Source organism: Labrus mixtus, chromosome 20 (genome assembly GCF_963584025.1).
Source record: "Labrus mixtus chromosome 20, fLabMix1.1, whole genome shotgun sequence".
Taxonomy (NCBI): Eukaryota; Metazoa; Chordata; class Actinopteri; order Labriformes; family Labridae; genus Labrus; species Labrus mixtus.
The window spans coordinates 5,426,354-5,443,011 of record NC_083631.1 but is presented as its reverse complement, the minus strand read 5'-3'; the positions used below and the strand labels follow the sequence as shown (position 1 = coordinate 5,443,011).

Sequence of the window (16,658 nt, the reverse complement as noted above, 5' to 3'; positions counted from 1 at the left end):
GGTGACTCAGGCCTAAAGTTTTTTGTTCTGGAGTGCTCTTATAATTGAGTTTAATTAAAGGTTTAAAAGGGTTGTGCAGTTAAGTTATTCACTTGTCCTCAGTTGATCTTTAAATGTCACTCATAAACAGGTTCTATATGAACGTCTTTAATTGCTGTACCAGACTTATGTGCTGTTAATGACCACACCTTTATGTCCACAAAGGCAGAGCATCAGTTTCTGCCTCAGTTGATGTGTGGTAAGACAGGCAACACAACTACTGTGTTGGGGTTATTGAAGATCTCACACACAGGCACCAATTATGTTGGGGGCCATTAAATTAATAATTCTGATTAATTCATTTTGAACGTAAATTAACAAAAGTATTCATCTGAATTAATAATGGGGCACTCCCTTGGAATCAGGGAATTATAAACAAATAATCCAATTAAATGCTCCACCAGCTATTTCCTGACTGCGCGCCAAAACTCTTCGAAAACGTGGCGTAAAAGCAGGGAGGATACGGACGTCCTTGGATGCAGCAAGGCCAGGTCATGAGAGACGGACGTGTCCTCGGATTTAGGAAGTCAGGCACATGAAACGAGGACCAATGGGAGACCACAGCTTGTATAGTGCGGGACTCCCTGCTGTCATCCCCCCGATCTGCGCCAATAAGGGAATTTTGTCCAGGTTCCCCCATTGCATCACACCTAGGTGTGAGGTGCTCCAGGGAAATGCTGGGAATCTGTTTTTTTGCAGGGCCTTTGTTCATTATCCTTCCAAAGTACTAAGATCAGGCTCCTGTATGGGGCTACAGGCCTGAGTCTGTCCAGCACATGGCTGGTCCCATCAATTGTATAGAACAAAGAATGTCATCATAAGATAAAGCAAAGGGTAATAGCCACTCTGACTTGCATAGAAAATGATTCATCAATCAATGGAAAAAATTGTAATACTTCACATTTGTGTGTGAGTACTAATATATTCCTTGTTCTAGGTATCAACAGCAGTTTACTAACTATAGTACACACCCAAAAGTCAAACTCATGCTATAAGAGTAAGGCATATAATGTGAGCCACCTTCTACACGCAGGGTGTTTTACTGCTGTAGGTTTGTGTGTGAGCTGACTTTAACCTTTGTTTCACTGATTCAATTCATAGGGGACACCACGTTGAACTGCATATGAGTGAAATGTTTGTCACAAAGAACATAATTAAAAGAGAAAGTTTTGAGATCTGCAGGCGTAGGAAACAGCCGGGCTATGACAAACACAACGCTACCCCACCCCTTACCCCCTGGGACCGATGGCACAACCAACAGACAAAAGTCAGCGAACACGCACACATCAATTGTTCACGTGCTGTGTCATGACAAAATCCTGACATGACAAAAGACTGTGGCATCAAAGAAATTTAAAAACAATGTTTTGTGCCAAACAAACAGTGATAACAACAGACAAACACAGCTATAGCCTCAGGGGTTACTTTACCAATACTGTCTGTCAATCAAAAGAAAATTATCCATAAAAGGATAGCTGTTACATTTAGCGCTGTTACAGGCCTGGATTGCTTCTGCTGTGATGACTAGATATGCAGCAGATTTTCCGTTTTGTTTTGTTTTCTGGGTTTGTGTTGTTAAGTTGGGTTTTTAATGGAAATCATTTGGGCAGTTGCAGCACTTTTTTTTTTTTTTCAATAAGGCAACAACATTTATTTGTATATAAGTTTTATTGCATGATGTGCCATAATGCATTTATAATCAGTGAAAATAAAAAAACGAAATCATTGTACAGAAAAGCCAGAAAAGTTGGTCTGTTAATAAAATTCTTCTATTTCCTTTACCACACTTCTAAAACTTTATTTTGCAGCAAACATCTGCTTTGTCTTTATTCATTAGAAACCATCAAGGTCAGCCCTTACAAAGCCGAAAATCTAAGTCAAATCAAACTAACACCTAATTCTCTGATTAATGTTCAAGATTTAATAAGACACTGTTATAATCAGTAAAACTGCAGTGCGTAAATCAACGCATCCACTTCTTAACTCATAAAATAAAATCACCCACAAGAAACGAAGAATAGGAAGTAAAGAAGTTGGTGTCTGACTGTAATAATAGTAGAAACTGTTTACATGAAAATCACAACATCCCTAGTAAGAATACCCCCCCCCCCCCACCACCACCACCACTGATCACAATTTCAGGCCTGAGGTCCACAAGTAATTCCAAGGAAAACTGTCCTATCACAAATATAACATCTGTATGTATGAAACTCACATCAAACAAACTCATCAAACATGTCAACACACGACTCAAAGAGAGCAGAAATAACAACCTGAAGAAAAGGTTGAGACCAAATCCAGAAGCCTCATTTGACTTTTCAATGTTCCCTGTGGGATCCTCAGTGGTTAAACAGGCCTCAGCTGTTTCTCTGCATCAGGTAAACCTGAAATATCCACAAGACAGTTAAACACAAAGGTTGTGATATTCTACTGATAACTTTCATATTACCATTTCATTGTCTACCAGAATGTTAACTTTTAATCATCACTTTTACTTAAACTTACCTGTGCAGATGACGGGCCGGGTTGATCAGCACTAGTGTGAATAGAAGCATTGTTAGCAACTGTTATAAAAATAAGTGAAGCGATTTCTTACAGTTTAAAATCAGAGCATTATCTACTTTAAAAAAATGTTTTACCTGACTGTTGATGTTCCTTCATCTTGATTTTTCTTCAGTTCTTGATAGTATTTTGTCACCATCAAAAGCTCCTCTTTGACATCTAAGAAACAAAATGTTAAACTTTAAGCACTGAAAAAATGTCTTTCCACCTTAGTGCACTTTGGTGTGCAGCACAGCCAAGGAGACAAGTCACTTCCTCTGTTAAAGCAACAATATGTAGGAACTCGGAATGTCCACGACTACGGATTTATATAGTCGAACCGGATTCTGATCAGATTTGTCGAATGATCATCGAATGTCTTTTTGCGTTTATTTTCTGTATTCTCATTTGCAACACAAGATAAACTACGACATTAAACTATTTGTCTTCCAGACATGACAATTTCTTCTGTGATATGACTTGATCGATTATTTTTCTTATTCAGTCTTAAATATGGTAACTCTCTATAATGATATTACACACGCCCATTTACAATATGGAAAGCACACACAAACTGACAGACCATCCCCGGGCCGTCAGTGCGTGTGCCTGTTGTTTGCAAACTGTTTGCATGTGGAATATGTGTATTCAACTGTTACCAAGATGTCTATGGGTCGTGTCTAAATGGCTACATTGGAGAGGGTAATTTATTATGCTAATTGAGATGGAAACTTGAAAGATTTCAAACTTATAAAGCCAACTTGAATCCGTCCTCTTCCTCTTAGCCTCAGCCATTGTATCAGACTGTACAGAGACTGTACATATTTCACTGTAACTTTTACCTTTTGATTTTAAACCTGCATTAATATATTGCTGCGCTATTTTTGATTATTATTTTATTTGAATTAATTTTAATGAATTAATATAACAACTTCTAGGCATTTTAATTTGCAATTGGTGAGAGTTGGGTTGTGTAAGGTGCCCCTGAGGGGGATATCTGAAAGTCTAAGCCAGCCTGTGAGCTGTGACTCAGCACAGACGGTGCAAACTATGAGCCTAAATCCTCGGGAAGATGTTCTGGGGGGGATTGTTAAACAGAGTCTATTTCGATTATGTGAGACCAGCAGGTGAATCTGTGTTCAGCAGGACTGTAAGACTCTGTGTCAAAGAGCCTCGGATTCTTTATGCGCCAAATGCCGATTACTCATAGTAATAGTTCAATATTAATGACTGACTGAACAAAATTCTTGAAAATGAATTGGTGTAATGTTTAGCCGTAAAGAATGTGGGTGGATTTCACCACCACAGCACCCCTAGATGGGGTTTCCTGGGCACCTTAGGGCTGTGCCTGATGGAGCAAACTGTGAGCCTATATCAATCTTGATTAGGCAAGACAGGCAGGTGAGTCTGTGTCCATCGGGAAGATAAGACTGTAGGGACTTCAGAGCGATATAATATTGAAAGGCGCACAGAACAGATAACATCACCATTACATTACTTATATATTTTGAATCTAATGTAATTTTTTCTACTTTATGTCATATTTTTGTATTTCATTTGTATTTAACATTTTGATTATTAATGGTTTGTTTAATGATTTTTTAAATGTACTATTTCAATGTTTCTTTTTCTATTTGTCTTGATGCTTTTGATGTCGTGTAAAAGGTAAATGGAGTTGAGCTTGTATAGTGCTTTTCTAGTCTTCTAACTAGTGCTTCTACACCGCATGTCACACCTACAGATTCACGCACTGATGGCAGAGGCTGCTATGTAAAGTGACCATCAGAAGTAACTAATTCCATTCACACACATGCATAAGCCACCGCAGAAGCAGTGAGAGCAACTTGGGGTTAAGTGTTTTGCCCAAGGACACATCTGACATGTAGCTGCAGGAGCTGGGGATCGAACCATCAACCTTTTGGTTGAGTTGACCATCTCTACCAACTGAGCTACACTGTCTTGGGTGTGAAGAACTTTGAGTTGCCTTTTTGCTGGAATGTGCTATATAAATAAACTTGACTTGACTTTGAAACTACTGTTTAAAGGTGGAAAAGTTACATCTTGTTGCTATAACTATATAAGAGCACACTTTCAACCACATCATTTTCCTGTTACTTCCTCTTACCAGTTATCATCAGCAGGCCTGCAACTGACGACTATTTTGATCTTCGACCAGTCATCGATTATTAAAACAATTACTCGATTAACTGGATAATGCGCAAATACTTAATGACTTATTTATCTATCGGCATTTAAATTTAAACATTCCTCTTTCAAACTATGCCCTTAGAAACTGTTCATTCAGTCATATTTTTGTCTTGTCTTTACATGTTAATGCAAGACATTATTACTGTAATAACACTGTCAGTGTTTGCTATAGAATTAAAAAGAGATGAGGGGGAGAGAAAAGATGAAGCATTCTAAGGTAAATGTTTTAATGGGAGGGACTGGAAATGTAAAAAAGAGAAAAATAACTGCATGGCTTAAACTTTGGATTGTGAAGATGAATGTCAAAGATGATTTTTAAAAGACAAGACGTCCAGGATGACTTCTTTTCAAATAATCATAGATTACCGTCATGCTCTCAGGACAAGCAATGTCCACTTTATGAATACGGCAGACGATCCTTTTATCATACAGGAGTAAATTATTTGGCTAGTAGAGCGAGCAAGGAGAGGGACTGACAGTCACCGAGGGTGTGTGAGAGAGTTACAGTATGTTGTTATCATGACCTGAGCAGCTGAGAAAGAGCAATCGGTCTCTAACTGAGACAAGGCCGAGATATTTAGGGATCGAGACAGAGACCGAGTCAAGACCAAGACTAAGACAGGGCCAGACGGAGACAAGACTGAGACCATAAATATCAATGAAAAATCGGCATATTGTGTGCAGCAGGCATGTCACTCACTTAGATCGTGACACCAGGAAGGTTAACGGGGATAACAATCAAATTAGGAATCAAAAAAGTAATTAGATTTTTTAGAAAGGAGCATCTTCTAATCACAGTAAGGACTTGGAAAAATAGCCCGCCAGAGGTGGATCTTGATTAGTCTTTATTTAAAATCTGGATTCCGCCCAGTTCAAGACCGAGTAAAAATGCTTTCAATTCCGAGACATTTAAAACGTGGTCTTGAGACCGGCCTTGAGACCAAGACTGATTTCAAGTGCTACAACAATACCCCACAACTCCAAACCGTGAAAACTGATGGGCAGCAAGAGATAGCACATCACTGGGGTTGTCAAGTGGGAGAATTCCTTCACTGGTGTTTTGTCTGAAAACAAACTTTACTTGTAAACCTTCACTTTACCTGGAACTGATTGATCATCTGTCTTGAGAGATAGCTCTATTGATCTCAGCATAGTTTCCCTCAGTGTCTTCTGGATGGCATCCTAAATAAGATATAAAATATTTAACACAAATAACCAGCAAGAGAAGAAAGAGAAGGAAAGTGGAAGTTGTTGTAGGATAGAGGAAAGTAGATAAAATCGTAGATATATGGATACAAGTTTTAGAAAAGCGTTGCACTGATGATCTGTACTGAAAATAAAAAAACGCAGAGTTACGTCCTGCCACTAGTCGACATGACTACAGTCACACACAACTTCTGCCGGACTCTTTCATGACGTTTCATCAAGATTTTAAACTCTAAATATCAAACATGTTTGAAATTAATCGGGGCGTCCCCGAGGATCGCCGGGTAGATCTACACTCACTGTAAAATAATCTGAGCAGAGAATCGGTTCCGAGCAGCCTTGAGTTGGGAGCGACCCTGCGATTGTCAGGAAGGAAGAATCAGAGCTCAAATCGGCCCGATTATCCTACAGTGTGAGCCAGGCTTTATGGTGAACTATGAAATATGACATACCATTAGTTTTTGCAGATTTGAAATCATCGCATCTCTAGCCTCCTCGAACATGCCGACCTTCTTGGCACAAACATGCTGCTTAATGATGTCCCTCATGGCATTTAGGGAGCCTTGGCCTTTACATTGTTGTGCATCTACAGTGAAACAGAAAATGGTTCTAAATGCACATTATTTTCATTGTTTTTTTCATTTAGTGTCAGGTTTCATATGCCAAGATCTTCTTTCTTACCTTCATAGCACTTCTGCATGTTTTCCTCGATTGAAGTCGTCAGGCTGCTGTAGATTTCTTTCTTTCGCTCCCGGATGGTTTTGTCGAGTTTTGCCTTCATTTTTTCTTCCTTTAAAATAAAATAAAAACTACATGTACAGTATATCTGTAATGCTAACAAGTACCTCATTGATGGTGTTCTTAAGAAGAAATTAATATAAATGTTAATAAGTAAAAAAACTTGTATATTTTATTTGCCTTCACTCTTAAATGCTTAATCTTCATTCAATATGTCAATATAGAGGTTGGTTGATTTGATCACACAATTTTTTGTGTTTCCTTTAACTTTGACAAACAGCTTAAAACAAAACTGTTGGATAAGATGGTACCATCACCATCTCTTACCTCTGTCCTGAGAAATTCCAGTTGCAGCTGCACACCTTTGTACTTTTTGTACTTTTCAACCAGAGTCCCTGTGACGAGTGAAAAGGAACTGATGGCCCCGTTGAATGGTTCACATTTTGATTCATTTCTGAAACATGTTAACAAGTAAATCTTTCATTGATCAAATATTGACAAAGTTAAATTGAAGAATTTGATTAATATATTTATTTTATTAAATTAATTAAAAGCTTTATATGCAATTTTTTGATCCAGCAGATGTCACCCTTGAGCACCAGCATGAAACCAAAACTACTCGCGGTGCATTGTTGTGTTAGCATGCTAATGCTAGCGATCTTTATTATGCTCGTATCTTCACACTGCATGTAAATTTACTCGAAATGAAGATGATCTAGAAACACAATTAAGCAGTGAGTACAGTATGTTATTCTTCTTTTCTCTAGTCCCTCAATTAAACAACTTTTATACACGAGGGGAGGAGTCAGCCGCCGTCCCGACGATGTAAACAAACTGAAGATATGACTCAGAAAACATCACAGACAGTGGGACTCGGGTGTTGCACCCATTGTAGACAGTCATTACTCACAGAGTTATTTTCAGAGGATATACTTGATTTCTATTATATTTAAGTGTGAAAAATCACATTTAAAGCCTTTAAATAATTTTAAATAACCATTGCACACATCTTTATATTATAATTATTATAATCGCCATTTGAAGAGGCATTATCTTTTCCTCATTTAGTACGTTCTTACGGGAAAGTCTTTCTAAATTCCACATCAATGCTCTCCATCAGCTTTGAAGCTAATTTCTCATTTAGGTTTTGTTGTTTCCCTTTTCTTGGTTTGCAGACGCCATTGTGTGTGACTATGCACTTCAATCTCCCGTGAAAAGCACTTCCTGTTACTCTTCTCTGAAAACAAAAACAAACATTTCCATAAATGATTAACTTTTGAATATCAAGTGAAAAATCGATGGTTTGGATAAAGGAATAAAATATTCTAATACATACGGGATATAAGAAGGACTTCAAGACACTCTCCCTTGAACTATTGGATTTTTCAACACCCTCCATGAGGCACTTGTTAAAAGTCCTATAGGACTTTTTCATGGGCTCAAAGACTTTACTTTTTTCACGTTTCAAGTTTTCTTCAAGGTCTTTGCACACATTTGCTTTTACACCAGCCTGTAATCAAAGAGAAAACTGTTTTAAAATGTTAAAACAAATGTATTTTTGTCACATTGGGCTTTTTTCTGCTCCTTTTTTAGTTTGTTTTTTTCCCTAGTCATGCTGTTATTTGATCTTACCACATCTCCACAGCTGGCCCCTTGAACAAGAGAAAGAATCCCATACGCTCCTGACACATACTTCAGTGTGACTGAGTGAAAGTCATTCAGTTCTTGCAGAAATTCCTGAAGTTTGGGGACTTCTATAAAAAACATACAATATACAGCTTACATAATAACATCCAGATAAACTTCTCACATGTAACAGATTTTCTTTTATTCACAAAGTTATGCATGGACTTCACCTACCAGTTTCATCTGGTCCTAGTCTTTTTTTCTTAAGGAACTCTTTGGAGCTCACTGTGAACACTTTGAAACAGTCATCACTGAAATGTGTCTGCAAAAATAATGAATACATTTAGGGTGGTATTGCATTGAAAAGACATCTTCATTTTAGATTTTCTGACATTTCACAACTCACTTGAACCCCCTTTAGTTTCCTGAATTCTCTCCTCACTTCCTCCTTGGCTCTGATGTTCCTCTTAAATATGGCAGCACGAACACCAGCTACTGAACTGTAACAAGAGATTAGTATTAAGCTGAACCTCATACATTATCTGAAGCCCTGAAAATTCAATCTCCAACATCTTTAATATGATGTGGTTTTCTTTCCTCTCAGGATAAAAGTTTAAAAAATGACATATGAACAAAGTATACAAAGTTTAAATATATATATAATAAATACATCGCACTAGACCCTGATAGTCGTTAGCGTCTTCCTCTATAGATAAAAATTACTTACGAATCATCAGAATCTTCGATAACATCAGACTTGGTGCAGATGAAGTGAATGTGCTGACATTGGCCACCATTTCCAATAAGGCTGCTGGCACTTTTCAGAATCTCCCATGGTTCTTTCTCTGATACTGCTCTGTTAATGTCCGTCACGATCCACACAGTGGAACAGCTTTGAACCACCTACAAGGATGAAATCCAAGTTAATCGTGAATATCAGTCAATATCAAAGAAAGGTTACGCATTTAATACAGCAATGTATTTCAATAGAGTCAATATCAGTGTTTTGTTATAAAATAATGTTAAACTTAAGACAAGATTAACAAAGTGATGCATTTAAATAATTTACCCCTTTCCACATTTTATCTCTTCCTTTGTTGCGGTCCCCATTTCCAGGTAGATCCACAAGTGTGACATTCTGAAGAAGGTCATTATTTGGCACCCTGATTGTCACACACTTCACCAGGGGCCAAAACCATTTCTTTATGCCTTTAGCCATTCCGTACTTTGATCTGCTTCTTGTGTATTTGACAAGTTCTGCAGACAGCTCTTTAGCCTGACAAAAGAAAAATAAGATTAAGGATTTCATTCAAATGCCGCATGAAGAGTACAACAGCCTGATTTTTGACAAGCAGTTACACAGACCATCTAAGAAGGTAACATGACAGGACTTTGCTGTTAAGGGAACATTTGATATAAAGCTGCAGACATTGAGGATCAAGTCCATTCTCTCTTTAAATCCATTTTTAGGTACTGAATTTACTATAACATTTTCTAAACTACCCCAAAATTAAACCAAACTTGAACGACCAGGAAGTATGTAAATTGCAGACATCGCTTTATGTCTGAGATGGAAATGATATACATTTCAAAACAAGATAGCTTTCTGTTAAGTCATTTTTGGATATGTACTTGTATACCTGAATTAAAATTGTCAGACTTAAAATCTTTTACAAAAAAGGTGAAATGCTGGCTGAAAGCAAACCAGAGCTGTACCCACTTTTAAATTGTATCTTAAACCGGTTTATAGCATTTTGTACTGTCATGTTGTACATGTATTTTAATGTATCCTCATATAGTGTTATGGGGTTTTATGTAATCGAATGTTGTACATTTTTACTGTTTGTTTACCCAAAGGCCCAATTAGGGACACACGTTGGAAATGAGCAATATACTCTTTATGCAGCACATCAGTTTCATGTATGTATTGAAACTGTTAAATTGCATTGTCCCCATTACATACATAAATTCAAATTCAAATATAAATGATACTGTAGATTTATTCTCTTTCTTACTGATCCACAGGTCAAGGTTTTCTTCTTAGAAACAATAAATTCTGGGATTTCTCTGAAATGTTTGTCGTTCATGAGATGTTCCACAGAAGGGTTTTTTCTCCATTCTTCTCCATACAGCGCTGACAGCATTTCAACAGCGTCATTGTGATCATCATCATCTTCATCTTTGCAGTCTTCATCATTCAGGATGAATGTTAACAAGTACCACAACTCCTGCTTCAATTCCTAAAAAAGAAAATAATTATCCTTTAACTAAGTTTAGTTTAATTGTATAGAATCAAATACTGTAAATGGATGAAGCAATGCATTCAACATCCTTTTTAAAGACTAGGGATTAAAGGATACATTTTTATGTTCATCTTATTTTACCTCTTTTGTGATGAATTCAATCTCTGCCTCATAGTTCTGGTTCTGCTTGTTAGCCTCCACCTTAATGATGACTGTTGTACAAGCACTGAGACTTCCTGAGGGCAAGAGATCCTTCTCTCCGACGACAGCATTTATTAGAGAGCTTTTTCCAGCCCCTGTTCTTCCAAAGACACCAACCAGCTCCCTTTTTTCTGTCTCCAAATCACAGATTTTTTCCCTGTTGTACAACAGTTCAAATCCATTAATTCATATGAAAAATATTACAATAAAGGTGTCAAGTGTTAAGCTTTAATCCTTCTCATTAAATCCTTTTATTATTCATTAAATCATAACGGAGTACCATATACATTTACTAATCCTATTCACACACATTCACAGAAGTTGATGCAGGGGTTTAGTTTCTTGCCCAAGGATGCTTCGACATACAACTGCAGGAGCTAGAAATCAAAACTGCAACCTTGTTAAGAGACGACCAACACTACCACTGAGCCACAGCTGCCACATGTGAATGGTCGAACTTGAAATCTTGCTAAAATGTCAATTTCATGCAGGAAGTCAAAGCCAGATGTTTACCATCTAAGGGAAATAAGTTATTGATTTTGTTTTCCTTCACAAAACTTCAGAAAAGTGGTTAGTGCGCGCGCCCCATATATGGAGGCTATGGTCCTTCAAGCGGGCGGCCTGGGTTCGTATCCACCTGTGGCTCCTTTCCCACATGTCATTCCCCACTCTCTCTCTCTCTCCCTGATTTCCAACTCTATCCACTGTCCTATCTCTCCATCAAAGGCACAAAAAGCCGAAAAAATAAATCTTAATCTTATTTGTCAACAAGGAAGGCCATTTACAAAATTAGTCAAGTCAATAGTGAATCTTTTTTTTCACTTGTCAAAGGCACACGTCATTGTAAAATGCAGATATGAGAATAGTCTGAACAGGAGAATATAAAAAGCACAATTAATTCAGTTGTTAAAGGATAGACTGTAGCTCTAGAAGATGCAATAAATAATAATAATAATAACTTTATTTATATACCATGAAATACCTTGTTCTGGGCTTGTAAGAATCCGAAATGGAACAACGATCCAAAATGTTACAGAAAATGTAATAAAACCCTAAATTGTAATAACTGGTTGATAATGTGACAAGATGCTGGGCCCAAAACATCATAAGTTATTACATGAAGCAGGCAAAATAATTTTCTCCTAATAGTGTAATCATTTTATTACATCATAGAGTGAGTCAATAATTTATGGATTAAAGAGCATATTGCTTCAATGTAGAGTTTAGTACACAAATGCCCCCCACCCCCCATATATTAATTGGTGTGTGTATATATAAATACTCGTACAACTCCACCGCCCAGGTATTGTGTCATTCTGTGGGAAACACTGAGATATATAAACTAATGGTTCAAACTTTTAGAACAGACCCATTCTTTCACTGTTATTGCAATTGGAGCAGTTAAAGTCCAGTGAATGAGCTGAAATTGAACAAAGGTAAGAGGTAAACTCAGGAAAGAGGTTAAAGAAAAAGTATAGGTGAACAAATATGTCAAGATTGTGTAAATGTCAGAGTTCTCCAAAAGGCTTTTTTCAGGGAACAAAGAATGGTCTCACAACTTGCAGCTTTTCAGCAGAAATGGAAGTATATATATATATATATATATATATATATGTATATATACTATTTTCTTATATTATATATATATATATATATTATATATTAAATCTTTCAAAAACTTGTTGAAAACCAATAATGCTGTTGTTTATTTGTCAAATAAATTGAAACAACTAAATAGTCCTTTTTTACATATAATAACCAAAAAACTTCATATTTAGTATGGCCTCCTTTGGCCTTGATAACTGCTTGTCTCTTTTGTTATTGAGTTCCAAATAGCTTCTAGCTGTTCCCACAAACTTGCTTTAGATGAAACGTTTGTGGGAACAATCTTTGAATCTACTAAATAGCCGGACTTTGACCTAGCCAGTCCATCAGTTCCACTACTCCAGATTCCCTTTTCTTTGTCAAATAGTCTCTGCACAGCTTTGAAGTATGCTTGGGGTCATTGTCTTGTTGGTATATGAACCATCCTGAGTGCCTGGACCTGTATTATTTCTTTTTGTCACAAATCAAATAGTCACAAATCTCTTTTGGACCCATAAGCAAATATGTAATATCTGTTTTCTTACTCTAGAAAAGCATTGAGCTTTGTTTTTTCTCTGTGTAGTATTTTGTCATGAACACATGCCATGATGTTTCTCACTTTAGACAGCATGACTTTTTCTGTTGGAGAAAAGAAAAGACAAAGAAACAAGTGTATTAATTAGGTACCATGTTAAACAAAAGCCTTTCTCTTAAATGTCAATTAAGGATAATTTAGAGTATCATCAAAGCAGCAACCGCAGGTGTTGAAAAAATAAGCCATTACAGTGAAAAAAAACAGCAGTAAACATGTGTACTGCATGGTACAGAATTATTTGGCATCCATAGAAAAGCCCCAACACTGTGCCTGACCACACCTTGTTTATAGACTAACATGCCCATGTTAGTCTTGTTAGTCAGGTTTGTGTGTGTACATTTGTTAGTCAAACAGTGTGAGGGCAGGGCATGAAAATACAAACTTCATTTGGCAGAAACTACTATAGACACTTGTGCTGCCCTCTGAGCTGCTCAGGCCAAGTGAGAGGCCCGAAGTTTAAGTCCACGTTAGATTTATGAAGTAATGGAAGCATTGATATGGTCTCTATGGCATGTTGCTAAGAGACACCTAAGGTGTAATATGAAGTCATGACACAATACATGTATGCTGGTGAATGCTTTGTTCTGTTGGTTGTAATTGTTCTCAGCGTAACATAAATACCTGAATATGTGGAGTCCCGTCGTCGTTTCTTAGTTGGTGATAGACATCCGCTGGACTCCCCCTGAGGCTCAGACTTTCTTTTTCCTTATTTTTCATTAAAAATCAAAAACAGCTTTTTGCCTCTTACAAAATTAAAACATACAAATAGATGATTTGTCAGAACAAGACATTATTACTACAAAAACAGATCAGCATAAATCCTAAATAAGATACTTTAGACCTTACCTTTATCTCTTGTGTTACTGTTGGCCAAAACCTAAAGATGAAATATGTATTAGACTCATTGAAACAGATATCAACCAAGCTATGATGAGTGTGACTAAACCTCCAAGTGGAGTCAACCATTGATTCAGTCAATTCTTCAGTCAAATATGATGGTGATTTTTCTCAGGACACATCAGTAATTCTATTGCACATTGATGATTAAAAGAGGTACAAGTATAATAACAGTATCCCTGGAAAATGTATTTTATCCTCACCTGAGCAGAATCAGCAGTTTCTTCATGTTCCTGTTGACGTCAAGAAAAGCATCACTCTCAGAACAAAGCCAGCCAACATTTTAGCAGACATTTGAAATAATTTTGGCATGACTGTAATAAATATACACAACACTAAATGAAAGAGAATGCACTGCACTCAAAGGAGAAGAAAATTAATGAATGACCTGATTTGTTGCATTTTTCTCCCCCTAATGTCAAATGGAAAAGATGAATTTGAGAGATTCCAGTAAATGCTATTTTAGTCATTCTTTCATTATACAATTACTAATAATTGATAGTCATTCTACACGTGAGAATGTATTAAACCTAAGACATTGAGGAGTATTACCTTAAGAGACTTGAGTCTCTTCTTGAATTTTGCCCTTGGTCCAACTTTCGTGATCAAGTCTTTGATGTCATCTTTATCAAGAAGGTAAAAACTTTCCTCATCAATACCTTGATCTGTTATTAGGAAAACAATTCAGAATAATCTTTGTCAAGCAAAACCAAACCATTGTTTCAAATTTTGAAATGATGTCAAGTTGGCATTGTAGAGCCATATTACAGCACCTTTTCTGTTTCTATTAGCATATGATTGAATGTTTCAGTATTGGTGGGAAATTGCCTGTGACAATCAAAAAGAATGGTAATACTTCACCTTGAAAATTTACAATCCAATCACTGAGACGCCATTCAGTTAATTTTGTTTTAACAAAATCACCCATGACGGGAAACAACAACTGTAAGTTAATCACATAATAATATTTAAATCTATTGTTATAACTTCACATATTGCAGAAGTTTTTATGAATTAAATGTAATTAGACAAAGATAAGGAGTTATGAACAGATAATAGCAGGTGCAAGGAAAGGTCCCCAGCAAGTATTTGGGAAACATCCATCAGGTCATAGGTTCCACCCATAGATTATAACACCATTTTAATGCATCAGAGGTTGCCGCTTGCTTCCACCTCAAATAACCATTTTGACTTACTGTCCCTGACTCATTAACAAAATGCACATTTGTATTTGTAGTGCTATCATCTGTAAATCAGTAACTAATGCAGGTATTATGCTGTTTCCACACTTCTTAGATCACAGTCACAACAGCTCTAAAGCCCCGTTTTCACCGAGCGTTTTCCATGAAGCCTATCTACTACTTTTTCAAAAGCACCTCATGGTGACGTCTTAAATGGCACAACAAAACATCCCTCCATAGTTGTTTCAGTTGTAAAAGTGCTGAAAATTAACTCTTTTTCTCAGGAAATATTAATTTACTCAAGTTTAACAACCAAGCTTATTCACATACAATCTATACCTTTACATTATGGAGGAGATGTCGTGTAATAAGTCAAGAAAAAACGATTTAGCTATTTAAAATAGATAACCAGAAGCTCTTACTGAAACTGATTATGAAGGACCTTTTTAAGTTATGCAGAAACATATAGTACAATACAAAATAAAATCAAAGATAATAAGTTCAATCAAACAGAGTTAGTAAAACTAGTTACATCTCTATTCCTTTCTTATCTTATGTAACACTGCTTTACTTACAATTCCTTTGGAGTCCTTTGTTGACAATGATGAAAGCTAAAATGGGAAAAGTCAAAAATCTCCACAGATGGCTGTATCAATACTCCCAGATGATTAAGTAAAAAAAAACAAAAAAAACAATCTCAAGCAGTCATTAAACCTCCATCACCTCAGTCTTTGCAAATGCATAACAGATTACGTGACCTGATACTTAAATCATGACCAATGTTCCTCTTCCTGTAAATGAAAGTGATGTTTCATTCAAGGTTCTTTAAGTTCACAAGCCCTCTGTGTCTGCTCCGCCTTCATGCCATCGGCACTTTCACTTTCTCATGACCTTGTTCACAATCACATGCTGCAAGTTGATTAAACATTAAAAATGTATAATCAAATACAAGTATTTATTTAAAAAAATGTTTTCTTTTTTTTTTTACTTTTGTCGCTTGTTGTCAGACACCTACAGTAAATTATGTATTTCTTACTCCTTTTCCATATTTCTCCTCTGGAGCCGTTGATGTGTTCTGCAGCTGTCAGATAAAAGTGATGGACAAATTGCCTAATTCATTAATAAGATAACAAGCATGTGTGAGGGATATACACTGGTAACTCTTACTGGTTGTTTTTGATACTTGCACTGTAAAGTTGGAACTCTGAAGCCACAATGGGTCGTTTTTTCTTTTAATGTCACACTCAATAATATCAACGTAAGTTACAGCTTGGGTCAGCTATGACATGAGTATATATGGAGAGAAAACAGCAGAACAATGGGTTTCCTAAAAGCTTTACAAATAGACGTGCAGTGTTGCAGTTGTATTAACAGAATCAAACCTGTTGGCAGAAAAAGATTTTAAAAAATGTGTCAACTGTTTGTCAAAGAACAGAAATCACTGGGTTGTTTATCATCTTTCTAAAAGCTGATTGCAGCACAGTTTATACCTATATTATGTTGCGTAACAGATCACAATTTTAGGTTTTCTGTTGTTATAAACTGCCAAGTGAAAAAAATGAATTTCAGTCCTGTATCTAATAATGTTTGTGAAGCAAA

The 16,658-nt window shown here is 36.5% G+C and overlaps 2 protein-coding genes across 2 annotated transcripts in view; both read right to left on the bottom strand.

Moving 5' to 3' along the window:
• Positions 1–15,728, bottom strand: part of LOC132995658 (nuclear GTPase SLIP-GC-like) — a 46,479-nt gene extending 30,751 nt beyond the window's left edge. The window contains exon 1 of the mRNA XM_061065740.1: positions 15,705–15,728. The gene's annotated coding sequence lies outside the window, so the exon portion shown is untranslated. The remainder of the gene's footprint in view (positions 1–15,704) is intronic.
• On the bottom strand, positions 559–14,806 carry LOC132954399 (nuclear GTPase SLIP-GC-like). The gene is made up of 24 exons (XM_061026953.1): positions 14,803–14,806; positions 14,431–14,543; positions 14,267–14,290; positions 14,082–14,111; positions 13,828–13,858; positions 13,603–13,686; positions 12,932–13,025; positions 10,743–10,959; positions 10,374–10,598; positions 9,428–9,634; positions 9,086–9,261; positions 8,765–8,858; positions 8,593–8,680; positions 8,365–8,486; positions 8,069–8,242; positions 7,812–7,969; positions 7,060–7,186; positions 6,676–6,784; positions 6,447–6,580; positions 5,889–5,970; positions 2,679–2,760; positions 2,529–2,575; positions 2,155–2,406; positions 559–689 (listed from the first exon to the last, which is right to left on the bottom strand). The coding sequence occupies exons 1-24, from the start codon at positions 14,804–14,806 to the stop codon at positions 559–561; spliced, it is 2,805 nt and encodes a 934-aa protein (XP_060882936.1).
• Positions 15,729–16,658: the final 930 nt, after the last annotated feature.

Excerpts from the sequence above, each read along its gene's own strand:
- LOC132954399 (XM_061026953.1), bottom strand. Across the intron at positions 13,859-14,081 it reads AAACTGCTGATTCTGCTCAG|GTTTTGGCCAACAGTAACAC; the intron begins GTGAGGATAAAA and ends TTTCATCTTTAG. Across the intron at positions 2,407-2,528 it reads ACAGGTAAGTTTAAGTAAAA|AAACAGCTGAGGCCTGTTTA; the intron begins GTGATGATTAAA and ends CCTGATGCAGAG.